The 26,677-nt window shown below is 48.0% G+C and overlaps 1 protein-coding gene across 8 annotated transcripts; it reads left to right on the top strand.

Moving 5' to 3' along the window:
- The first annotated feature begins 3 nt into the window (after positions 1-3).
- Positions 4-21,368, top strand: STMN4 (stathmin 4). 8 transcript variants are annotated; one of them, XM_014843291.3, is made up of 8 exons: positions 4-139; positions 13,450-13,540; positions 14,638-14,733; positions 15,405-15,485; positions 15,893-16,122; positions 16,992-17,183; positions 17,873-17,926; positions 20,118-21,368. In XM_014843291.3, exons 2-7 carry the CDS (start codon positions 13,528-13,530, stop codon positions 17,891-17,893), a joined length of 633 nt encoding a protein of 210 aa, XP_014698777.3. In that variant the 5' UTR covers positions 4-139; positions 13,450-13,527; the 3' UTR covers positions 17,894-17,926; positions 20,118-21,368. The 8 variants fall into 8 exon arrangements, with proteins under 8 accessions (XP_014698777.3, XP_014698778.3, XP_014698775.3 ...); XM_014843292.3 differs by having other exon boundaries at positions 15,914-16,122; XM_014843289.3 differs by lacking the exon at positions 17,873-17,926.
- The last annotated feature ends 5,309 nt before the right edge of the window (positions 21,369-26,677 follow it).

The following is a 26,677-nucleotide window of genomic DNA, read 5'->3' on the forward strand; positions in this document are numbered from 1 at the left end:
ACCCACCGTTGGCCAATCACGGTGCTTGGAGATGATGTCATGCCGAGAGCAGAGCAGTGGTGCTGATGAGAGAGAAGCCCAGGGTACCACTAATTGAGGGAGTGAGGAGGCGAACAGCTCGCTTCTAACTGGACTGTAGGTAAGTAGAAATGAAATGCAAATTATTTGAAGCTTTTCAGACAAAAGACAAACAAAACCCAAACAGCAGCTGCAGAGAGGAGAAGTGAGGGGTCTGGAATCTATTGTGTCACCATTGGCTTCACTCAGTGGATTAAACTTTGCCAAATCCTGGGGGAAATGGGGTGAGGCGAAGAATGGTGCTCAGCAGAGGGGCGAGGGGGCTGCAGAGGCTCCTTCGATTCCCGAGCTCAGGAGACAGAGGGCGGGTGGACCTGCCAGGGTCTCTTGGGTCAGATGTCCATGGTGAGTTCTTTCTGCATAAAAATGTTTTGTTGCTGAGAGAGAACGGATTTGTTCTGAGTCCGGCTTCCCCTGGAGCCGGTTCTGACCTCCAGCCCCCTTTCAAGCTAGCAGCTGCTCTGGGTTTGACATTTCCCTTCTCGGCCACAGCTGTTCTCAGCTCCGTTTCCCATTTGTATCATCCTTTTCCTTCTCCTCTACCTGTACTGGGTCACTTTTTTCTCTTGCTGCTAAGGATGGAATGAGATCACCGCCTCTTCCTCGCCCCGCCCCACCCTGAGGTCAACCTGATCCTACCTGGGCCGCTCGGGAGGCAGCAAGGCTGCAAACTGCAGGAGCCACACTGCCACGCCCTGGTCCCTGCCTGTGGCGGAGCGAGGCCCCTCCTTGCTCAGCCCACCATCCTCCCAGGAGTTTAGGCATTGTCCTTTCCTCATCCCCTGGACCCAGGGGTTTGACGGCCAGTGGCCAGTTGTGTCCCCGTGTGGCGGTGCTGTCTTTGTTTTATTCTTCCCAGGAAGACACAGTCAGGTGTGGAGGGGTCCCATTGTCCTGAAAAAGGGCAGGTCTCCAGAACCCCAGGGAGGCTCCGAAAGATTCAGGCAGCCTGTTTCCAAATACCCTGGGCAGGGAGAACCCTGTGTCTCGAGGCCAAGAGAATAGTAGGAGGGCGCCAGTGGTGGTGCCGGAGCCCTGCGGGGCAGTGGGCGGTAGGAGGGAATGTGGGGGAATCTGTCTCTGCTGGGGCTGAGGCCCCCTCCACGGGGAGGAAACCTCTCCACAGGCAGGGAGTCAGGGTGCCAGGGGGAATGAGATCATCTGTCAGAGGAGGAAACAACCACTGTGCGGGAGTGAGCAGTGAGGAGGCGGCGGGGAAAGCTCTCAGCGGCGGCTCCATGGAAGGGAGCTGGCGTCTCTCAGAGACCCTGCTCTGTCCTGTGGGGCTGGCCACCCCCAAGCTCGCCCCAAACCCCTGGCTTGCTGCTAGGAACTGTGCTTTCACTCCTCCTGGAAGTCCATTTATCACCACCAGCGCCTGAGCATCTGTAAGCAGGTCTCAGGGTTTCTGGAATGGGTTTGGAGAGCGTGAGGATCTTCAACTGCTAGATGGATCCACCATAGAGCATTGTAGGGAGTGAGTTCCCCATCACAGAAACATTCAAGCAGAAGTTGGATGACTACCCAGCTGGTGGCCATAGAGGAGATTTCTGCATTGCATTGGAGATTGGTCTAGATTAGTGTTTTTCAAACTATACATTGAGACTCATTAGTGGATTCTGAAATCAATTTTGTGGATTGTAATTTTTTTAGTAAAATAGAGCAGAAAAAAAAGTAAGACACCATCCCATATAGTAGAGTAAATAATGTTTCTTGTTTTTACTTATGTATATTTATAAATAAATATAAATATATTTATAAATGAATGTTTATAAATAGATATAAATATATTACATTTTATATTTATATATAGTATATTTATAAACAGATATAAATATATTTAGGTTTATATTTCAGTTATGTGTGTGTATCAGTGACCATATATATGTGTCTATATATGTATGTCAGTATCATGACATATACATATTGGATCATGATACAAAATGTATTTCTTTGTTGTGGGTCCCAGTAAGAGAAAAGTTTTGAAACATCAGGCTAAGTGACTTCTAATTGACTTTTCTAACTATAAGACTATTAGCCTATGGAAAACTCTTATTAGACTGTGAACTTCTTTTTCTTAATTTTTAATTGTGATAAAATATACATAATATGAAATTTACCATTCTAACCATTTTTAAGTGTACAGTTTAGTGGCATTAGCTGCATTTACATTGTTGTGCAACCATCACCACCATCCATCCCCAAAACTTTCTTCATCTTATAAAACTGAAACTCTGTCCCCATTAAACACTAACTCCCCACCCCTTCCCCAGCCCCTGGCGACCACCATCCTACTTTCTGTCTCTATGTATCTGACTACCCTAGGCACCTCATATAAGTGGAATCTCGAGGCATTTGTCCTTTCATGACTGGCTTATGTCACTTAGCATCAAGTCCTCAAGATTCATCCATGTTGTAGACTATGAACTTCTTGCAAGGAGAACTGTCTCGTTCCTGTGTCCCTATTACCAGGTACAAGATAAGTGCCCAAAGTCCGACTCAACCCAAGGAGTCTTGTTTTAAATGGAAAACTACATTTCTTTAGGGAGATACCTTCTTCTAAAGGACGCAGCAAAGATAGAGAGGCCTAGTCTAATGCTGTCCCTCCTGAGCAGGTTGTTGAACCGCTGGCAGGGGGGTGGTGGGAGTGTCTTGCATTTTTTATTTAATGTCTAGATTTCACTTTGGTGGAGTAAAAAAATCCCAGGGCCTAGCCAGGTTGGTTGCCTTCTCTCACCTGACTAGGTCATTTTAACCACATTTGCCCTATGGGAGAGAAATGGGCAGACTAATAAAACTTAGAATACAGCAATAAAGTTTGAGGAACTGACACCCAGAGAACAAGGTAGAAGAACAGGAAAGAAGGTCACAGCGAAGGAAGGGAAGAGAGAAGGAGTGTCTACATTACACCAACCGTATAGAAAGAACACGAAAATTCGGTACTTTTATGTTCTTGACTTTAAATAATAATTGAATATTTAAAAAACCAAGATCATAACCAAAGAAAGGCTTAATTTTTCCTGAAGCCCTGATATCCTCTCCCTAGACCCTCTTGATATTTTTATATTATTTCCTAGTGACCTGGAGATTCTCACTTGGAGACAGAATTCCCAGATATTTTGAAGTCATGAGTGGGTAAAAATGAGACATTCTTTTGGGACGGGAGATAGAAATTTTGGGGAAAAATTATAAAACATGCAAATTTTAATTTTTATGATGCCCTGTAGGGAACCAAACACTCTCCCTCCTTCTCTCCCCCTCCCTCCCTCTCTCTTGCTCCTTGTTTTTTTAGGCTTGGGAAATAAACATGCATCATGTATAATTTAGTTTGCTTATTAAATTAGAATTTGCTATATTTAGAGATGTGATAGTCTGGAAAAGGTTACTTTTCCTGTTTTTCTTTGGGGAAGAGCAAAGACAAAAAAAAATCTCTTGCCATTTTAAAAAGCATTTTTTCAGGTTTTTACATTTTTAGTCCCACCAGGAAGACAGCAAGACACACAGATATAGGTACACCACGCCCGCCTCCCCGGACACACGCCATCCTTCTTCCCTACCAAACCTCACTGGTCTTTCCCATCAGTTAAAACTCCCTTAGGGTCCTGCTCTCAGAGGCACATGGTAGGAGGCCAGAGGGCAGAACTGATCAGAAGGGGTGGGAGCCTGGGCATGGCTGGTCTAAGTTATGACAGGGCACAGGCAACCTGGGACTTCAGAGAACAAACCAGAGAATGGGGCTCCAGAGAAAGGAGCTGAGTGCTCCCTCCAGCGTGGAAGACCAGCCGGGGAGGGGATGGGCAGAATGCAGTTCCAGTGGATCATTTGCATGTCGGTGCCCAGAAATCCAGACCAGGTAGGGAGCAAGGTCCAGACCAGGTAGGGAGCAAGGTTCAGACCAAGTCTGTGGAGGCAGATGGATAGGCTCTGTCTGCTGACAGTCCAGGCACAACTGACTGTTGATCCTGGGATGGGTCTGTCTATCTTCTGCACCTGCCACCACACTAGATATGTAAGGACTCAACAAGTATTCCATGAACCCTTTCTGGAAAAAAAAATTACTCCAGAAGTAGTCTAGTGAACCAAAAAATTTTATCAAATTAAAGAGCCAAGTCCAAAAAAGTTTATGATAGTAATAATGGTCATGAAGAAAGAAAACACTAGAATTTAAAGTCATTGTCTAATTATAGTTAACATGTCTATAAAGCTGAATGCAAATGGCGACTATGTTGAGGCTACGGAATCCGTCTATTAAATGCATCGCTGTATTCCTCCCTAGTACCTTGCATAGTGCATACAGTAGGTTCTCAATGAATATTTGTTGAATGAATAATGTAAGAAAGAAATCAGTAATCATAATCCGGAACTGAAAAATCCAGATCACTGCGACGAAATCAGAAGGTTTGTAGTGTGAGGAAGTAAAAGTCTGCTAAAGCTTTCATCAACACAAGGAAAACAATTAGATACTGTTTCATTCTTCCTGTAGTGAAATAAAGATGGAAATGATTTTGACTTAAAGATAAAAACAAGATGTAAAACTTACAAAGCATTGGAGGAGAACGAAAGAACAAGGAAAACAAGAGTAATATTGCAAAAGATAAGACTCTCCCTTTAGTGTAGCTAAATGTGGGCCAGAAACGTGGTCCTACTTCTCCTACTTAATCTTGGAAAAGGCACTGGACCTCTTGGGCCCTCCGTCTCCTCATCTGAAAAGGGGTGGGAAATGGAAACACTGAAGATCTCCTAGGCTCCTCCCATCCATGGCCGGAGAGCCTGACACCTGGAAATGTCTATGCGTCTATTGCTTGTTCTGCACTGACGTGAAAATGATTTAGTATACTTGGTAGGTCACGTGTGTGCATTTTAACAGGGACTTTCTGAGGCAGGGCCTGATGCAGCAGTGAGCTTAACGGTGAGAACTGTAAGCACTGGGGCCGCTCAGGACGGGCAGGAGGGTTGGAGCTGGCAAGCCTTCGTGTGCCCTTCAACCGCTCGCCTCGGCAGTCTTCTGTCTTACTTGCATTTACACTTGGCCTTGGATATGAGGATGCACCACGGAACTTTACTGGAAACAGCTGGACTTGGATGGAAGACGACTTTGGCTCAAGTCCCATCTTTGTCATTTTCTACTTATAAGACTTAGGGCAAATTAAGTCTCTTACCTGACTGATCATCTGTAAAATAGGTATAATAGTATCTATTTCACAGGATTTGAAGAGAATGAAATGATAAAATATATATGCTCAGGTTACAACTGTGTAAAAATAACAGACATAGAAAAAAAACTAGAAGGAAGTGCCAACAGCAAAAAGTAGCAAGATGACAGGGATTTCTTTTCTCTGTCACATAGATGTTCTGAAATATGATGTTAATGTGTTTGTAATTAAAGCTCTAAATATAGAATGCAGCTATATGCACTTGACGGTGCCTGGCAAACTGTAAAGCACTACGAGATATTTGTGTTTCGTGACTGGGAGTGAGATTACGAGGGCTCGTTCTGTCTGCTGAGGCTTCCAAGTGCTTTGACCTCCAGACCTCGCTCAGTACCTGGGTCACAGTGCCTTGCACTCCATCTGGTGACACTGAATGGAAGTCCAGGCCCCTGAACTTGACTTCTATGTTGATTCCTCTGTACATACTAAATTGAAAATAAAAATAGCCCAGAAAGTGCCATCACTGTGGATATTTGGGGCTGTCTGTTCCCCAGACTCAATCTTCCTTCTCTGGCTCGCCTCTCAACGTCACTGTCACAACTAGGCGGGGTCCCTCACACTTAGGGCCCTGGAGCCCTCCACTTGCCAACAGGTGACCTCTCCTTGTTTCCGAGAAGCACAACGGGAGCTGCATTTCTGAGCCTGTTAGGGACTGTCTAGAAGTTCTCTTGACCACATTTCCCACCATCTCTTCCTCTTGAAGCCCTCAGAGGCAAAACTGGGGGGTGGGAGTTAGATAAGCGTCAGCTCCCCACAGGCAGGCCATCATGCACCATTCTGCGTTGCCCAGTTCCCTTCTGTGCATCTCACTAGTCCTTTCCTGGCCTATGCTCTGAAACCCACTCCTTCTCCCTTCACAACATGGTCCATGTTACTGCCAGAGGATTGCTGAGGGCCCGCAGAGCAGCTGCAAAACTTCCAGAGGCTCTGGATTCCCACCCAGGGGACCTATTTCGCTTTTTCATCATCAAAAACCCCTGTGGTTTTTTTAGGACCTAGCTGAGGGCTTGGCACAGAATTAAATATTCAATAAACATTGTGGAAAGAATAAAAACCACATTCATGAAAAAATAATTTATCTCCTTTTTTTTTAACCCAAATAAGGCATAGGGCTGCCAATCAGAGACTTCTGATCAGCATAAAACAACCAGGGTTACTGTACGGAGATGATATGAGTCCATGACATTCAGGTGGTTCATACAGCTTGTTTCAGGTAATTATATAAATTCAACAGGACTTTTAAAAAGCCTGATGATAGGTGTGGATCTAAAGAGCTACTTCCCTGTACTGCTTGTGGTCAGGGTACTGGGGTCAGAACTCATTGCTTACCTGCCCTAATTCTAGGCCAGAGTTCCTATATCATCTCTGAGCACCCTGCCAGGGACCACTCTATTCAAATCACTTTGATATGCATTAGCTTCTTATCCCTCAAAAGTAGTCCACATGGGATTTAACACATCCTGATGGCATTGTCTGGGCATTTCTTGCAGTGACAAATAAAATGCTTGCTCACTTTGGCCATGTAGGCAGTCAGAGGCATCTCAGGAGTTCAGGTGTGCACCCAGGAAATGGCCATTCAGCATCTGAGAGCTTGATGCTCTTCTCTATTGGCTCCTAGTCATTGACTGCATTACAGAAAGCCTGGGAGTGTGGGTCACCATTTCTGGTCATGTAAAAAAGTCCTTCTGGGCCAGCCCTGGTGGCATAATGGTTAAGTTCGGCGCACTCTGCTTTGGCAGCCTACCTTTGGTTCCTGGGCATTGACCTGCATCACTTGTCTGTCAGTGGCCGTGTGTGGCAGTGGCTCACATACGAAAAACTAGAGGAAGATTGGCAACAGACGTTAGCTCAGGGCGAATCTTCCTCAGGAAAAGAAAAGTCCTTCTGTTATGACATCCCTTTTGCATCCCTGTCTTCATATTTGCTGCTCTGGTAGCCCCCGTGTGGACTGTTCCCTCAATTCTGGTATGGTGGGGGAGGGAAAGGATGGGCCTGAAGGGGGAGGGCACTGACACTGGAATCCAGAGGCTTGGACTCTGGTCTCATCTCTGCCACCAACTCAGTGTGACTTTTTAGGATCTCAGGTCTCCGGGGAGGAAGGTGTTGGCATTTGGAAGGGACAGTTGTTCGTCGTGTGGGATTGTTGTGTGCAACGTAGGATGTGTGGCCTGGCCAGGCCCTGCCACTGAGTGCCTGCAGCATCCCCAGTCCAGTGGCCATCAAAGAGCCTTAGTATTTCCTCTGGGTGAGAGCCCCCAGCCAAGGATAGCCCGTTCTCTCCATCTTGGACATTCTGATGTTCGAGGGGAACCGGGGGACTCTGATCTCTTCACTTTAGACATCTTTCCCACCACCATGTCACCATGAGATCCCTCTTCAGTCAATAGCCTTGATTCTAGGCCTTCACTATCAGCTGCCCTGCTCCCGATCAAAACTTACTCATTCTGCGTCTTACCTCCTCTCCTGATGGCCTGGATCTCTGCTTGGTGGGGTTATCGCTAACTAATTTATTTTACCAGTTATGTTAATGGTTCAGATCAGCAACAAAAATGTGTGATTACTTGATTTTCCATACAAAGACTCTCAGATGCTGGAGCTGGGGGAATTGTGTGGATCAGTTTGCAAACAGTTGGAAACAGTACTGGGTCGGATGCATACAGAAGGGGCATTCTCATTCTCATTCTCATTCTGGGCAGGTCCTCATCACTCTGTGCCTAGTTTCAGCTTCCAGTCTTCCCCTCCAAATCTCTTCCCCAAGCTCATGCTGCCAGAAGAATCTTTTTGCACTAGGGGTATAAGCAAAAGACAGAGATGGGCTTTAGAATGAAACTACCAGCTCCGCCCCTTACTACATGTATAACTTGGTGTAATTAACCTGACTCTGCTGATCTTCCATTTTCTCATTATAAAAGAACCTCAGAGAATAAAGTGAGATAATGTCTGTGATTTTCCTGGGACCAAGCAGGTGCTAAAGAAGTGATAGCTATTATTATTATTGCTGTTATCATCAGCATCAACTTTTCCTCTCTCTCCTTATTCAAAAGACGTCAGTGGCTTCCTAATGAACAGAAAATAAAGTACAAATTTTCCCTGGTCTGGAGGTCTCGGATCTTCTCGTTCCCATTCTAGCAATTGATCCCAATGCATCCTGCACGCAGCCTAGTGGGCCTACTCCATTCCCCAATAAACCCAGTCCACACGCCCAGCATGCAGTCAAGTTCCAAATCTATTGCAAGGTTAGAGGCACTGCAGAGCCTGAATTGCATAATAACCCCATCACACTCTCACCTTTGTCATCTGAAGCTTGAGTCCTCTCACCACCTGCTAGGCTACATGGACAACTGACAGCACAGGGGCTGGGCTGCCCAAGGAGGCCCTGCCTCTTGACCAACCAGTCTGGACCCATCGAAAGTGCTTGGGAGTGAGCACTGGGCGGAGGCAGGAGGCTACTTCCTGAGCTCCAGCTCTGGGTCTGTGGTCATTGGCTGAGTGATTGTGACACATCGGCCTTCGGTTGGGGGCCCCTTGATCTTTGCTACCACTGCATGTGGTCAGTTTCTTGGTCTTCCTTAGGGGCTATCCAAGGCCTGGGATTGGCCTCTGCCTTAACAGAAGACATGCAAGGAGTCTCTAGGGGGGCCACATATTTACCTCAACATGGAGTTTTGCCTTATGATGCTCTGATGTCTGATGTCTTGGACAGACTCTCCCACTGATGGGCCTGACCTCATGGCCTCATGCCTTCTCTCGCCTCTAATGTTTCTCAATCTTCATCTTGCCTCCCTGAATTCCTGACATTCTGTCCTCTCTGACCTTGGGCAATAACGTCCCTCACTGCCCCTCTCTGTCAGTCCCAGAATAGGCCTGGTGGCCCCACTCTGTTGCAAGTAGTTTGCTGTGGCATGATGACATGACCCAAACCTCCAAGCCATTTAACAGATTCCATGGTACCATGAGAAGATTGTAGGGCCCAGGCGTCCAGACTAAGGCTGGTTTGTGGGCCCTTGGTTGACTGGACATGCCTAGGAGAGTGGCCTGTGTTGTTGGTGTCTAAGATGGGAGAACAGGTACCTAAGAGCTGTTCTGAAGGGCCTCCAGGCCATGGGTTAGCATAACCAGATCTTCCAAAGGTTGTGTGTTCAATCTGGGTCCAACTCATAAGACAATCTAGAGTCCTCACGCAGCCAGGCTGAGTGCTGGGGAGGTGGGTGTGACTGGCCCCATCCAATGAGGATGCCACAGGATGTCAGTTAGGGATAAAGCTAGGCTCCCTACTGTGGCTGCCACCACCCAATGGCTTAGGACCCCCTTGCACTGCTGGGCCCTGCAGAAGAGTCTTGCCCTCCCTGCTACTCCCTTATATCCTTTCTCAGAATGTCCCATGGGCAGCAACATCTTTTGGGTCTTGAGTGCAATAGAAATGACATGACTATTGGCACGAGGATGTATAAGGGCCCCATGTACCCACAGGTACGTGTACACAGATTATCTTGAGGAGCACATCAGACCATGCATAGACACTGGTAGCTGAGAGAAGGCGAGAGAATCAGGGATTTGAACCCTGGCTCTGTCACTTACTGAGTGTGTTAGTTCCCTGCAGCTACTGTAACAAATGACTGCAAACTCAGTGGCTTAAAACAATAGAAATTCATTCTCTCACAGTTCTGGTGTCCAGAAGGGCACAATCAAGGTGGCAGCAGGTCCACACTTCCTCCGAAGACTTTAGGGAGGGGATCCTTCCTCTCCTCTTCCAGCTGCTGGTGGCTCCCTACATTCCTTGGCTTGCGGCTGCACCACTCCAATCTCTGCCTCCATCTTTACATGGCCTTCTTCTCTCTGTGGGTCTCTCCTCTGTATGTCTCCTAAAGACACTTGCTGTTGGATTTTGGTACCATCTAGATCATACAGAATGATCTCATCTTGAGATACTTAGTTAAATCTGCAAAGACCCTTTCCAAATAAAGTCACATTCCCTTGCAGGGGTTAGGATCTGGACATACCTTATTGGGGGACACCATCCAACCCACTATGCTGAGTGACCTTGGAAATGTCACTTAGCCTCTCTGAGCCTCAATCCTCATATCTATGAGATAGGGATAGTAATTCTATGTCACAAAGGCATCATGACAATTAAAGTGAAAGCATTTGTCACATTGTAGATGCTGTAAAATATGCAGTTTTAGTTATACAGACTCCAACCCTGTGAAATCAAGAGTTCTCAGTCACAAATCCCTTGGCTGTGCATACCACTGCCCATCTCTTGGATGTCTCCTGTTCCCTGCCCTGGTCTTCCTTCTCTGTCTCTCTGACCTGTCTTCCCTACTTGGTTCGTCCTGCTCCTAAAACTCCTAGCATAGCACAATATCTTCCACACGAGTCTTCAGGCCAGACTGGCTTCCCCTTTGTCCCCAGGACCATGGAGGAACAGCAAGTAGCATCTAGTCCCTTCACTGACCACAAGGGAAGAGCTTACAAGTCAGAAGGTCTTGATCCTAGAGCCAGCTCTACCACCAACTAGCCGTGTGACCTTAGCCGAAAGTCGTTAACTTCCTTGAGCCCTAGGTTCTTTGTCTGAAAGTGAAGCTGATGTTGCCTGCCTTGTCAGCCTAGCCCAGCCTCATGTGAAGATCAACTGATGTAACGTAGGTGCCAAGGACTGTAATGTGTAAAGTGCTCCGTGAGGGGAGGGTCTTAATTACCACTCCCAGTTCAGGCCCAGGGGCACGGTCCCTGACTCCAGCTACCGGCTCCTACAGAAGAAGCCGGCTTAGGCCCTTCCTTCTCAGGGTTTCCTTCTCTGCCTCCCCTTCCCCTGTTTGGACCTCCACTTCTGAGCCATTACCCAGGTTCAATTCTGAGGCCGCCCCCTGTCCTGGCAAGGGCTCGCTCACTCTGCCAGTCCCCTCATCAATCAGCCTGGTCATGAGCGGAGATTGTGTAGAATGGAGCCTCATGACCAGGGATGTCGCATCCAGGCACTCGGTCCCCCTCCCTGTTCAGGGACTCACTGGTACTGTCAGGATCAGCTTGACTCTGAGGAGAGAGGCCCATTGTGCTGCCTCGGGAGTGGCGTGAAAGGGGCACCTCTGGCTCCAAAGCACAACAAGGAGAAGACCACGAACACACCACAGGGAGCAAAGCGCTTGCAGGCCGGTTGACCTGGCTTCAAATCTCTGCTTTTTAACTTTCTAGCTGATTGACACTGAGCATGCCACATGAACCCTCTGAGCATCAGTTCCCTCATCTGCAAATGGCGACCACAGCCTTTACTTGCAGGGCTGGTGAGGACCACAGGTGATGACTCCAAAGGAGGTGTGTGGCACCTGGGAGCCACTCTGATGACAAGGCAGAGGAAGGGAAACTAACACTTATTAAGCACCTTGTTTTTGCTGGATGCCATAACATCCTTTTCCCATTTAATTTGTACAACTCTGTGCAGAACTAAGCACAGGTTAGACATGTGAAGTGACTGGTGACAGCCAGTAAGAGAGGTGAAGTCTGTTTGACTTCACACTGGTCTAGCCCGAAAGCCAGAGTTGAGCTCACTGCTCCCATTGGCTCCCCTGCCGCGCCCAGTCAGTGTGGACTCTGCTCCCCAGAGGGAAAAACACCTCATCAAGAAAGGAAAGGATTCTAAGTCAGTCTCTGAGTCCCGCTGCCTTGTGAAGATGCAGGCAGTGAAGGTGTTGGCTCATGCCACCCCCCGCTGGCACAGTGACCACTGAGGGTGGCTGTTCAGGGTTCTCCTAAGAAACAGCTGGTAGGATATATAGAGATATATAGAAGGGGATTTATTATAACAGACTGACTCACGCAATTATGAAGGCTGAGAAGTCCCACCCTCAGCCACCTGCCAGCTGCACGCCCAGGAAAGTCGGTACTGTAGTTTCAGTCTCAGTCTGGAGGCCTGAACCAGGAGCTCAGGAGAAGATGGAGGTCCCAGCTCGAGCAGAGAGAGCAAATTCACCTTCTCTGCCTTTTTATTCTATGAGGACCCTCCACAGATCGGATGGTGCCCACCCAAATTGGTGGGAGCCATCTCTACCCAGTCTATTGACTCAAATACTTTCCATTACGGAGACACCCTCACAGACACACCTGGAAATAATGTCTTACCAGCTATCCTGGCATCCCTTAGCTCAGTCAAGTTGACACAGAAGTTAACGATCACAGTGGCCAAGGATCAAGTGGTCCCCATGATAGACACTCGCTGCTGGGCATTCCTCACTCTGTCAGATAGTGGCCTTCAGTGGAGCCCCGTTGCCCTGTGTCCCCCAGACACTCCCTGCTCTGCTCCCTCCCTGCCTCTCCTGTTTTACCTCCCCCTCCTCCTTCACTCCTGGCCCAGCATCAACCAGCTTCAGATCCCCACAGACTCTGAGCTTTCTCGCACTGGCCCTTGTGTGTGCTGCTCCCTTGGCAGAATGCCCTCTCTACCAACTCCTCCCTAATTCTGACTCATCACTGAAGACTCAGTTCAGGTGCTGCTGATGCCATGGGGCCCTCGCTGGCTCCCCAGGCCTCCTGCTGTGTATGGAGCCCTGCCACTGTGCCCCCGCCGTAATCCTGCGAGCTGATTTCTGTCTCTGCACTGAACACGTGATGACATCATTCCTGAATAATGTTCGTCCCTTCTCATAGTCAGGGTTGTCTTAAATGGGGTCAAGGAGTGCTTAGGACAGTGGTTCTTTTGGGGGAAGGGAGTAAGGGGGATCTGAAGAGGTATTCTGATATGCTCTATCCAATTCCCTCTCACCCATGGCAGAATGGGCTGAGGGAGAAAGTCTGGGGTGAGTGCAGGGAGAAATTCAGGACACATAGCTATTTCATGACCACCTCCCAGGTGATTCTGACTTAGGATTTGTCTCTCACCCTAACCCTGGCTTTGGGCCAGGCCACTGAGCTACTCAGGCAGACTGACGAACAGCCTTGATCCACACAGTTTGGGAAAACCCATCTTTGCACACTTAGGGGGCCTTAGGAAATCAGTTATGAAACCATCATTAGCACAGTGGTTGGCGTTGGGGAAAGGGAGAGTGGATGTGGAGAGGGCCTGGATGTGGGGGCAGCCGAGGTGCCTCCTGGGACTCCTGCCCCAATTGTGTAGAGACCTTCCTTACGAGAATAACCTGTCAGGGGTAAAATGCTCTCTTTTCCTCAGATTCGTGACAGTGTCCTGAGCTGTGACAGACCTACTCTGTGACTTTTAGTTGGATTCATCTCTCACATTCCAGAAAACATGACCCTCGCTGGTAGGTACAAAACCTCTTTACGTGATAGGCACCACAGCCTCGGGTGTTGCTGTACACACATGCATGCATGGACAGATGCACAGAAAACAAGAAAAGGCGGACAGGAGTACACCTGAGGGTTAGAAGAAGTTCTCTCTAGATAGTAGGCGGGATCACAGCTGAGCTGTGGTCCTTTTACTTATCTGTGTGTGCTCCTAAAAAGTTTCTACAATGTACGTGCCTGATTTTTGCAGTTCACTGTGTTTTCAGCTTGTAGAAGTACATGAATGGGGAAGCACCCGGGCGCTGAGCTGGGGCTCAGCTGAGTTCCGAGGGAGCCTGAGCTTCAAACAAGAGGCCTTGGCCCCAGGATGGAGGGGGGCTGCTCTGGGAGCGCAGGGCCAGGGCTGGGGGTGTGGGCTGCACGTCAACACAGCAGCTCTAACTGTGACCTCCTGGCTTTCAAAGCCTCCCCAGGCACAGAGAGACTAGACAGTGGGGGGTGGGGGGTAAGTATTGCTCCAGGCCTCACAGACAGCAGCCCCTCTGGCTTTGACCCCTGTGCTGGGAAGGCCAGGGGAGGCTCACAGCCTGACTTTGCCACCCAGTGAGGCGCAAGGCCAGAGGGATGGTGGTGAGCTTCTTCACCCTTCAGGGGAGCACTGCCGAGTACTTTGAGTAAAATGGAGGGTGGATTTCCTGTATCCTGGAGCAAAAGAAATGGACACCCTGGGCAAGTGCAGGTGGCTAGAGAGCTAGGTCCTGGGTGCCAGGCTGGGATGAAGGTGCTGCTGCTTGGGGTTTTACCTGAGGGCATTTTATATTCAGTTCCACAAAGGGAGACGAGGTACTGGGGGGAAGATGGGGTCACTTGGATGCTCTGGAAGGCTCAGGTTCTAATAGGTGGGCAGAAGTGGGTCCTAATCACACAGACTAATCCAAAAGAGGGCCACTCAGAGCTAAGGGGGCTGGATCCCCGGACAGGGGTGAGCCTGGGTGGTTTGGGTGCCTCTGTGGAGCCCGGTGACCCCTGATTGCTCAGGCACCCTGACTCGCACGGATGCTGGCTTCTAAGTCTAGGAGTGGTCACCATCTTCATGTGCCGGGTGTTTTCGCAGCCTACAAAGAGAAGATGAAGGAGCTCCCACTGGTGTCTTTGTTCTGCTCTTGTTTCCTGGCCGACCCCCTGAATAAGTCGTCCTACAAATATGAAGGTAAGTGAGGGCCTCAATGTGAGGGTGACTGCTGGAGGGTTCCTGTGGTTTGTATCCATGAGTACAGCAATTTCCTGAAACTCCCCTCCCGCATCACCTTTCCTTTCCTGGAATCAGTGGCATCGCCATGGCTGATTCTGAGGGTCTAAGCCCTGTGTGAAGGCGGGTGTGGGGCCTGGACACCGAGACAGCAGCTGAAGGTCTGAATCAGACACTCTGCAGAGTGCTTTTATCTCAGCTGTTGTGCATTTGTTAACAAATGGATGCTGTGGAGGACGAAGAGGCTAAGCAGACAGATTTCGCCCTCAGGGAACATGTAGCCTAGAAGCGAAGACAAGATGTGGCGCAAATCACTAGATTCCACAGTCACCAAGGCTCCTCAGTCAAGGGTAGAGAATGCTCTGGGAGGGTCCAGAGGTGGGAAGAGGACTTCCCCCTGGGTCCCCCCAAGGAGGCTCTGTGATAGCCATGCTGCCTGGGACCTGCCACAGAGTCCCAGGACGCCATGTCCCAAGACGCTAGTGGGGAGCACTGAATGGCCATGTCCTGATCAGGGGGGCTGGGGAACAGATCACCTCTCAATTTCCTGGGGGTAAAAGGAAGGGATGGGTTTGGTCTGGAAATGAGAGGTGGGAGTGCTTGGGTTACCTGAGATTGTTTTTTCTGTTTAGGCTGGTGTGGGAGACAGTGTAGGAGAAAAGATCAAAGCCAGCGGAAAGACAGTGCTGACTGGAGAGAAAGAAGAGAGCAGGGTAGGAGAGGGCGGGAGAGGTGTCAACAGGCCGAGCCATCAGATTCGCAGAGGGCTGAGGAGTGGAGGGCTGGTGGGTGGTGGGTGAATGCACCCTGCTGGCCACCTGATGACGCTCCAGCAGGAGCTCACCTACGAGAGGAGCCTTGTGGCAGCAGCAAAAGCAGCAGCAGTTGCTCAGCCGTTATTAGATCTCACAGATCCTGAGACCCCCGCTCGTGGAACCTGAGACCTTACTCTGGCTACCAACTCCTCCAGCCCCATCAGAGCCCATGACCCTAGGTGCCATGCTCAGGACAGGCCCAGAACCCCGGTTACTGGTTTGCTTTGGGGACCCCAGACCTCCCGCGTGTGTGTGCATGTAACGCATGCTTTCTGGGTGCCCATGGAGTCTTCGGGGGTGAGCAGCCCCTTTTCTGCTCTCTGCAGCAGACACGGTGGACCTGAACTGGTGTGTAATTTCTGACATGGAAGTCATCGAGCTGAACAAATGCACCTCGGGCCAGTCTTTTGAAGTCATCCTGAAGCCACCCTCCTTCGATGGGGTGCCCGAGTTCAATGCCTCTCTACCCAGGCGGCGAGACCCATCACTAGAAGAGATCCAGAAGAAACTAGAAGCAGCTGAGGAGCGAAGGAAGGTAAGTGCCATCCTTTCTTCCCTCCATCTCAGTATGAGGTGGAGGGAGCTGGAGAAGACAGGTGATGGTCCTGAGCTGGCGTTAGGTCACCACCAACCCACAGATATTTAGGCAGCATCTCCCATGTGCAGGGCAGAGAATGAGGCACCACTGAGGGAAACAAAGAAGTGGAAGTCCCTGGTCTCTAGGAGCTTACAGTTTGGCTAGGGCATAGGGATAGGCATTACATACCTCCAAGAGGTGGCCTTACACGCACAGTGACAGGAAGAAGACATTGACAAACACTAAGGATTTAGGGAAAGGCTAGACAATTAAGGGAAGGGCTCCTCAATTGGGGGAGGGGCAAGAAGGTCATGGTCGGTATTTCCGCCCCTCCCCGCCACCCCCCTCCCCCGCCCCGCCACATGCCTTCCATGGTTCCTATTGATACTATGATACCATCTCTGTGTAAACTTTTCTTCATCTTTCACGCAGAAAATAATCTTCTCCTCCCTTGAATTCCTAGAGCATTTTCTCTCTACCCCGTATGATATATGTCACATGCTAGTGTGGGGCAGAGTTATATATGTCTCATCTCTACTAGACTTTTTTCTTTCCCAAGTTACTAGACTAATGTCTGGCACATAGTATATAGTCACTTAGTATTTTTGAATGAATGAATGAATTAATGAATGTATGATGGCAGTGAGACAAAGGCAACTGAGGCTATGGTAGGAGAAACCAGAAGGGTCCTTGCTTCCTGCCAGCAGGCCAGGAACCAGGCTCAGGGAGGCATGTTTTCTGGGTGTGGAGCTCTTAAGTCATGATGGTAAATAAACACCCAGCATGCTCACCCACAAGGGCCTCTTTCCCTCTTTGTGCTGTCCTAGTACCAGGAAGCTGAGCTCCTGAAGCACCTGGCAGAGAAGAGAGAACACGAGCGGGAGGTGATCCAAAAAGCCATTGAGGAAAACAACAACTTCATCAAGATGGCTAAGGAAAAACTGGCCCAGAAGATGGAATCCAATAAGGAGAACCGGGAGGCCCACCTTGCCGCCATGTTGGAACGGCTGCAAGAGAAGGTAGGTGTTCTCAGATGGGAGAGGAGACTCCTGGGACACTCTCTTGCTTCCACCGCAAGTATGATGGACCTATGTGTCATTTCAGGGAGCAAGCAGCCTTGAGCAGGAATGGGGATATTTTCGTTAGGCTGGATCCTTAGAGTGTTCCAAGGGATGATTTGGGAAGTCATAGGCAAGAAACATGAACCGAGCTTTGGAATTCCTTGGGGGACATGCTGCACAGCTACACAATTGAAATTTCTCATTGTATTAGGGACATTAGACCGCTTATCTTCTAGAGAGAGCCTGCCTAATGCAAGGGAGTATGGATAAGCAAGCAGTTGTACATTCCTGGTTCCATCCTTGAATGGACTGATTGGATTTAATGAAAGATGAGGACTTGAGCTCTTGGCTCTAAGCCGAGGGCAGGATGAGCCGAGTTGCCCATTGACCAGGAAACATGATTCTCTCCACCCCTCTTCATATAGACTGACTGCGTCTCGAGTTTTTCCAATAGGCTACCTTTGGTCAATAAACCAAATGATGTCATCTAAATAAGAGAAACGTGAGAGACTGGGGTTGGTCTCACATGTCAGCAGAATAACAGCCCATCCTGCTGAGAACACGCTGGCCTCATTTCCTGAGTCTCAGGCCGTCCCAGTTTCTCCTGCAGCTCCTGGGAGAGCTCCAGCTCTGTGTTTTATTTCCAGGAGCCGCCTGCTGCGCGGTGACTCCCGGGACCTGATCGGTGGCCTCGTCCCATGGTGAGCAGCGTGGTCCCCGATCCTTCCTGCCCATCCACCTAGAGTTTCAGGCCCTTGGCCACAACTACTAGAAAGATCTGGTTTCTTCACAAGGGATCTGAATGTTATGTAGGCCCTGCAGCTGGCCAGCATGTGGCAGCCCCTCTGCTCTTATACCCACTCCATCCTTTTAGGGGCAGCACGGCCTCCACCAAGTGTCACACGGGAGGGAAGTGATCTGGGTCTGATTTTAGTCTTCTCCAATTATTCAGGGATGGCTTGGAGCAAACTCTTGCAGAAAAAAATCTGGGGTTGGGATAGGATGGGGCATGGGCTCTCAGGCCAAACCCAAAACAAATAATTGAGGCAAGAGCCGTAAGATGGTATTTGAAAGCCTGCAAAACACTGATTTCCTCATACCCCTATCCTCACAACAAATCCACGAGGTAAGCAGGATAGGCATTATCTTTATGCGACTAGTGAAGAAACCATGTCAGAGAAGGTTAAATGACTTGCCCAGGGTCACACAGCTACTAAGTGGTGAAGCTGGGGCTACAATCCAGCTCTTTGGCTACGAGTCCAGGTGGCTCTTTCAACATCTGTCTCAGGGAGACCAGCCCACAACCATCCTGCCAGCGTTTCGTCAGAGAGGGGCTACTGGAGGTCAGGGAGAGAGAGTCCAGAATCCTAGGGTCCTACCCCGTGGGCTCACCTGGGAATGGAGGTAGATTCTGAGGTGCAGAGATTGGGAAGGCCCACACTCTGGAGTAATAGCGTTGGAGGTGAGGTAAGAGTCAAAGAAACAAGATGTCAGCGCAGACATTTGAGTGGGCCTCACTCCTCCGGGATCTTGACCCCTATTCTCCCTTGCTCAAGGGTGAAGGCAGGAGGTAGAAGGAGAGACGGGTGTGTGGTTTCTGCGCTGCTCCAGGCCAGGGACACCTTCAACAATGCCTTCTGTGTCAGCGTTTGTGTGGGTCGCTGACCGTCTGCACCAGACTCACCTGGTGTAAAGTTTAAAACTGCAGATGCTTGGACCCCCCCCCCCCCCCCAGACCTACTAACCCAGCTCTTTAGGGATGGCGCCTGCGGGCCTGCGGTGAACAAGCTTCCTAGGTCACGCTGACGTTTACCAAGGTTGAGAACCGCTGCCCTAGACACACTACTCCCCACACTCTCCCCAGGGCCGTGGAAAGTTCTAGGGCGTCTCCAGGGACAGATCTGTAGTTTAAGGTACATCCTGGGAACCTGGACTGCCTCGGGGGGTCTACACCAGGCTGTCTTGATATCTGGATGTGACGATGCCGGTCTGGCAGAGAATGTTTACTGAACACCTACTATGCACAAGGGGCCACAGTGGGAAGTGGGAGTTATAACAAAGAAAAAGGCATGGTCCCTGTCCACAAGGAGGTCACCATCCAACATGCGCCAGACTCTCGCACAATATGGCAGACTGTGAGAAGCCCTCGAGGGGAACGCTGAAATCACAGACTTCTAGAGGGATAGAGCTTCCCATCCACGCCCCTCCCTCTAAGACCAGAGAACAGAGGCCTGATCGGTGAAGCCAGTTGGTCAAGGTCACACAGCTGGGGGGCTTTCAAAGTCATTTCCCATCTTTTGGCTTCATTACTCTGTAAAACAAAAGAGGGTCCTCTCACAACACTGGTAAGAAAGTCCACTTTTTGGAGTTGGATAACATTTCCAAAATTCTTCTGTCAGTTTAAACTTTAAGAGCCCTCATATTTCACCAAGTGGGTTAAGACGACTTTCTCTAAGGAGATGGACAAGAAGTAAAAGCAGTGAAGTTGCATGAGTGTGTAGGGGGCACTTCAATGAGCCCTGTCTGTTCTACCAGCAACTCTAGCAGCTACACTGAGCTGCTCGTTGTATCAAGTCCAGCAGCGCATTCAGCAAATGCCAGGACGGCCTGGGGACGGAGGGAGAGGCTGGTGGGCCCTGGGGTCACTGTGGTGGGTCCTCCATGGGAGGTTAGCCCCAGTCCAGGAGCTCCCGGGGGGCCTCACAACAGGCTCATACACCTGCCTCCTGCTGGTCTCACCTGCCACCTTCTGCCCCTTCCCAGGAGCCTTCGCAGACCCTGCTCTTCTCCTCCTGTGGCGGCCATTCTTTGCCTTGGTTCTCTTGCCCCTTGTCCTGCATTTATCCCGGGAAGCCGTGTGTGACCTGCCCTTTTCCCTCCCTTCCCTCCCAGGACAAGCACGCCGAGGAAGTGCGGAAAAACAAGGAGCTGAAGGAAGAGGCCTCCAGGTAAAGCCCAGAGGCCAAAGAAGTTTCCAGAACAGCCGGACAGCTCCAGCAGCTCCGCAGTTCCCGAGGCAGCCTCGCCCGCCGTGGCTGCTCTCCCAGCACTGGGGTTTGGGGGGAGGGGGGTGGCCGGGGCGTTTCTTCTGCTTTTGGTGTTTGTACATGTAAAGAATTGACCAGCGAAGCCATCCTATTTGTTTCTGGGGAACAATGATGGGGTGGGAGAGGGGAGAGGAGGAGAGAGGTTGGGAAGGGGAGATGGAGAAGGACTCATGGACATTGCAACCCAGCCCACCGCAGACTCAGGGCGTCTTCGGCTTTTCTTCCCAGTGAGCGTCCAGGCCCCATGTGGAGGGCAGTTGAAAACAGGGCAGTAGAATTCCCAGTGGAGGGCAGAGTCCTGGGTGGAGGGGTGGCTGCAGGGCGGGGCAGGAGAAGCCCAGCAGGGGTGGGGGTGGGGCCGGAGGTGTGGCTTCTGCCCACAACAGGTGGGGTGAGGTCTGAGTGTGTGTGTGTGTTAACCATCATCTTTTGATCATCATGACCAATGAAACATTTACTCCAAGGCTCCAGTCCTTTATTTCCTGAATTTGTCCTTTGGGTGATTGAGCGAATATTCTTGGATTTGGCTTCCACACCCTTCAGGTGCCCCTTTTGTTCTTTACTTTGACCGTCAGAGCATCTGAGGTGCTGGGTGAGGTGGGTGGAAGCATGCCAGACTTTGACATAGTTTGCTTCTGCTTTTCCTTCTTCTTTTTTTCAAAATCCCCTTTGTGGGCTGTCCGCTATTGGATTGAGTGCACTGAATTGATGAGGAAATAAATCCAACCTTCCTTTCTATGAACTGACACTCTAATATGGTTCCAAGATATATAGTAAAAAGGAAATCCTCCTTGCTTTGGGGGTATGGGATTCTAGGTGGTCACAAAAAGTGAGAGAATAAAATATTTGTGAGTAGAAAGCAGAGGAGATCATTTCAGACCCAGTTGTCACCTTCTCCAGGACACTGAGTCATGGCTAGGAAAGCAGTCTCCCTCCTCCTCATTCCTGCAACAGGATCAGGGGAAGCCCGTGTAGATGGGGGGGAGGGGGGGCAGCCCGTGCGGACGGGGACCCAGCGTCTCCCCACCCTGCCCCACCCCCTGTGTAGTTTCGTACAGCTTTGTAAATAAACGGTTTTCTTTGCCTTCGCCCCTCACCACCAGTGGTACTGCAACTGAGCTTCATTTAGGATGAGATAGGAGGAGGAGTCAGAGATGATAATGGTGATGATGATGATAATTATAAGGGCAGCTAACACTTAGACAGCGCTTACTAGATATCTGACAGTTTTCTGGGCTTTTATATGTATATAATCTCACTTAATCCTCACAACAACCCTACATGGTAGGCACTCTTATTATCCCATTTTGCAGACAAGGGAACCGAAGTACAAACTTGCCTAAGGCCACACAGATAATGAGTGGGGGAATAGGGACTTGAATTCAAGCAGTTTGCTCCCAGAGTCCAAGATTTTAGCCACTGTACTCTACTGCTTCTCGACACTTCCAAACTAGGATATGAGCCTAGGATGGTGCTTCTCAAACTGCGGGTTTGGCTCCCTGGCCTGTGAGAGCAGCTTAGTGAGTGCCACCCAAGGTTAATGTTTAAAAAATGGGCTAGAATAGAAAACAAAATATCAAAGCGATCACAGGCAATAATGGAAGTATTGTTCTATGGAAATTGTGTTTCAATTTTATATTTGAGTATGTGTGTTCTGGGTCACAACATCAAATGTATTTCTTAGTGGGGGTTGCAGTCACTTTGAAAGTCATTGCCCTGGGATGAGCCCAGAGACCAGAGCTCCAGTCCAAGGGGCTTTAGGAAGCTGCTGTGCTCGAGAAAGTGAGAGGCTGTGGCCATGCCATCCAGAACTGCCTCCTTCTGAGAAGAAAGGAGACCAGTGGCCTCAACTGAGGGTCCTTCCTCACAAATTTACCCCACCAGTGCCTCCATCCTTCCTTTGCAGTGCCCAAGGCCAGGAGGAAGGTTCATTCCCACCATTCTCTTTGACCAAGCGCCGGCATTTACCATTCATGCCCTGATAACCTGCACTGACTCACGCCTCCATCCTTCGTGCATGCAGTGTCCTTGTGTAGGTTGCTCTTCCCTGCCTGGTTGAATTAGTTCCTACACATTCTTCTAAACTCAGCTCAGATATTAAGTTCCTTGTCTCCACCAATATTTCTGTACCTCTTATATGCTTTCATTACTGTGAAATTGTTTGTTTACCTGTCTCTCTCATCTATTAGGCTTGAAGTTTGTTTGTTTGGTTTTTTTGCTGGGGAAGATTCACCCTGAGCCAATATCCATGCCACTTTTTTTGTATGGCCACAGCATGGCCACTGACAGGTGAGTAGTGTAGTTCCACCCCCAGGAACTGAACCCTGCCTGTGGAAGCAGAGCGTGCCGAACTTAACCACTAGGCCACCGGGGCTGGCCCTTAGGCTTGAAGTTCCTGAAAATAGGAACCCGTTTTATTAATCTTTGTGTCCTGGGCGGTGGTGGCTCTGGGATCCCTGTACAGGATGGGATTAGGGGCAGCAGCCCAGTTGAAAGAAAGGCCAGGGTTCTTGTCCAGAAGCTTCATTTGTGTTGCGCTTTCCTGGAGCACTGTGTATAACCCAGATAATACTATCAACTGCGCATATCAAAGAACTGAGGCGGCTGATCCAGATTATGGAGGAGACTAAGACCCATCACCAAGACGCCTCCTGGGTCCCCAGATCCCCAGCTCCTGACACTGAAAACTGAAATCTTGCATTATATGCTCAGCGCGAGGTCAGCTTCCACACATTAAAAAGCGGTTCCAAGATTGAAAGAGTCTACAAAACAGAGACACACATGTGGGGCACTCCTGAAACGACCAAGGCAGTGGTTCTTCAATTTTCGATTAATATCAAAATCCCTCTGAGAATGTGTTACAATGTTCATTTCTTTGCTTTGGATGTTTGTAAGTGAAAATAAATGACCAGCCTTATTATCAAAGAAATATCTTTTGAGGATGTTGCCTCGGAACCTACATTTTGACAAGCTGTCCCCTGGGTTTTAGGTTTAGGTTTTAGCCATTCTCCGGGTGAATCACGACTGCAGTTTGAGGAGTTCTGTCCAATTGAGAACTAAAGCACTGGCAGGATCTCCAAGGGCAAGAGGAAGGATAGGTTGCTGTCAGCTGGCGTCATTGGAGAGGTTGTAACCAGGTAGACAGCATTGAGCGGAGCCTTTAAGGATGAGCAGACCTTAGCAGAGAGAGAGAAGAGGCAGGCAGGAGGGCCAGGCTGTTAATGTGGGCGAGGGAGCCATGAACTTTGCTCAGTCGCTGCAGCCACAGAAATGAATGAATTCATCTTCCAGGAAGAGCACATGAAGAAAAGGGCTCTTGGGGTTCCCCTGACGATGTGGCAAGGTGAGGAAGTTGGGCCAATGAAGGGCAGAGTAACAAAGGCATAGTCTAAATCCCACAATCCCAAACCAGTGGTTTTCAATGGGGCAAGTACCGCCCCCTAGAGGGCATTTTGGAAACGTGCGGCAGCAATTTTGGTTAACACATGGAGCTGGCACAGCGCTTTCTTTGGAGCTAGATGTACACCAAGAGAACGTCCCACATCACGCTCCACTTCTGAATGTAAATGAGAAACGTGTTTATGACATAAACACGAACTCTCTCCCACCCCCACCCCAGTGTAAATATACACTGACTTTTGCAGGAATGCAGCTCCTGCGCTCTGCGGGTCTCTGGTCTTTGCTCCTTGATCCACCTCAGGACTCTGTGCTCTCTCCTTGGCTTCTGAGTCCGATTCCTTTCTGTTCACTCTCAGTCCTCGGGCTTGACTCTTTTCTCCTACTCATCATCTTCTCGCAGACGAAAGGCTAGTTTTTTGACCCATTCTGATAAAACTGAAAAGCAAGCCTTGAAAGAGTTACACTGCTTTCAGGTAAATTAAAGGCATGCCAGAACAAAGTCCAAACTGATTTAAAGGACTCCAACAGAACCCAAGACCCAAGAATGTACAATTCCTAATGTGTGGTATCAAATAAAAATTCGGCAGGCATCCAAAGAAGCAAGATAATATTACGTATAATCAGGAGAAAAATTTATGGAAGCAAATATAGAAATGATAGCTATGATGGAATTAACAAATGTTTTAAAATGTTTTAAATGTTTTAAAATGTTTTAAAACGTTTAAAATGTTTAAAATGTTTTAAAACAGCCACTGGAAATATGTGCCATATATTCAAGATAGTAATGGAAAACATAGAAGAAATGTAAGATACAAAAAAGAACCAAAGGGAAATTCTAGAATAAAAAATACAATATTTGAGGAAAAAATACACTGGATGTTATTAATGGGTGGTTGGTCGCTGAGAAAGAAAACTTGAAGTTGAAGACAAAGCAATAAAGACTATCTAAAACTAAGCACAAAATGAAAAGAACTAAAGAAATGAAGAGGGCATCAGTGATCTGTGGAGTAGATAAAATGTTTTAACCTATGTGAAATTTGAGTCCCAGAAGGAGAGGAGAATGTAGGGGCTGCATAGAGGATAATGAGGGAGCAGAAAAATATTTGAAGAAATAATGGCTGGCATATTTGAGATTTCACAAAAAATGTAAGCATCAGATTTAATAATCCCAACAAACTCCAAGAAGGATAATCTTAAAAAAAAAACAGACCAAGACACATCCCAACCAGATTGTTGAAAAATAGTGATAAAGAGCAAATCATAAATGAGCTGGAGAAAAAAGACATTACATACAGAGGATCAAAGCAAAGAGTGATGACATGTTCTTGTCAGAAAATAATTGTTATGGGCTGAATGTGCAGTCTCAAAATCCCTGTGTTGAGGTCCTAACCCCCAGCAACCCGGAACGTGACTATATTTAGAGATGTGGTCTTTAAAGAGGGGATTAAGTTAAAATGAGTTTGTATGGTGAGCCCTAATCAATCTGACTGTGTCCTTATAAGAAGAGAGCTAAGGACACAGACGCACACAGAGGGAAGACCATGTGAGGACTCAGGGAGGAGACAGCTGTCTGTAAGCCAAGGAGACAGGCGGCAGAAGAAATTAACTGTCAACATCTTAATCTTGAACTTCCAGCCTCCAAAACTGTGAGCACATAAATTTGTATTGTTTAAGCCACCCAGTCTGTGGGATTTTGTATGGCAGCCCCAGCAAACTAATGCAACAATGGAGCAAAATCTTTAAAGTACTGAAAGAAAAAAACCTGGCAATTTAAAATTATATCTGCAACAAAAGTATCCTTTAAGAATGAAGGTGAAGTAAAGACTCTTTTCAGATCATCAACATCTGAGAGCATTCACAGCCAGCAGACCTGAACCCAAAAGAAATGATAACAAACTTTCTTCAGGCAGAAGGAAAATGTTATCAGACTTGCATAAAGGACTAAAGAGTATCAAGAATCATAAATATGTGGGTAGATATAAAACACATTTAAAAAAATGTTTAAAGCAAAATTAATAACAAGGTACTGCGGGGTTTATAACACTCAGAAGTGAAGTGTATTACAACAAGGCACAAAAGACTGAAGGTGCAAAATGGAAGTGTACTGTGGTGAAGGTTCTTACACTATAGGGAGAGCGGTAGATGCTGTTTGAAGATAGACTGAGATAAATTGAGGATGTATATTGTAAGCCGGAGAGCAGCAACTAAAACAATGACGACAACAACAAGGAAGATGACAACCACAAAAACAAAGAGGTGTAGCTAGTAAGCCAAGACTGGAGATAAAATGGAATATTAAAAAAAAAAATGCAATCCAAAACAAGACAGGAGAAAAGGAACAAAGAACAAATGGGACAAGTGTAAAACAAATAGCAAGATGGTGTATTTACATCTAACCATACTGATAATTAAAAAGTTTTTTTCAGTTTTATTGAGATATAATTGACATCCAGCACTGTAAAAGTTTAAGGCATATGCAGGATGACTTGACTTGTGTATAGAATCATGCATTGTGTAACTACTTTTCGGTTAATGACGGACTGCATGTGCAATGGTGGTCCCGGAAGATTAGTACCATATAGCCTAGGTATGTAGTAGGCTATACCATCTAGGTTTGTGTAAGCACACTCTATGAGGTTTGTACCATGATGAAATTGCCTAACAATGCATTTCTCAGAACGTAACCTCATGGTTAAGCGACACATGATTGTATTGTGAAATGGTTACCACAATAAGTTTAGTTAGCATCGATCATCTCATATAGATACCAAAAAGAAGAAAAATTTTTTTTCCTTGTGATGAGAACTCAGCATTTACTCTCTTAACTTTCAAATATACCATGTTAATAATTGCATTACATTTAAATGATCTAAGCACTCCAATTAAAAGGCATAGACTGTTACATTGGACATAAAAGTAAGATCTAGCTATTTGCTAGACACAAGTAATCCACTTTTAATATAAATATAAAGACAAGTTAAAAGTGAAAGGATGAATAAAGATATA

Source organism: Equus asinus, chromosome 3 (assembly GCF_041296235.1).
Source record: "Equus asinus isolate D_3611 breed Donkey chromosome 3, EquAss-T2T_v2, whole genome shotgun sequence".
NCBI classification, from domain to species: domain Eukaryota; kingdom Metazoa; phylum Chordata; class Mammalia; order Perissodactyla; family Equidae; genus Equus; species Equus asinus.

Bases quoted from the DNA above. Each gene is read 5' to 3' on its own strand.
- STMN4 (XM_014843289.3), top strand. The intron at 14,734-15,404 runs GTAAGTGAGGGC...TTTTCTGTTTAG, and splicing joins GTCGTCCTACAAATATGAAG to GCTGGTGTGGGAGACAGTGT. The intron at 16,123-16,991 runs GTAAGTGCCATC...GTGCTGTCCTAG, and splicing joins CAGCTGAGGAGCGAAGGAAG to TACCAGGAAGCTGAGCTCCT.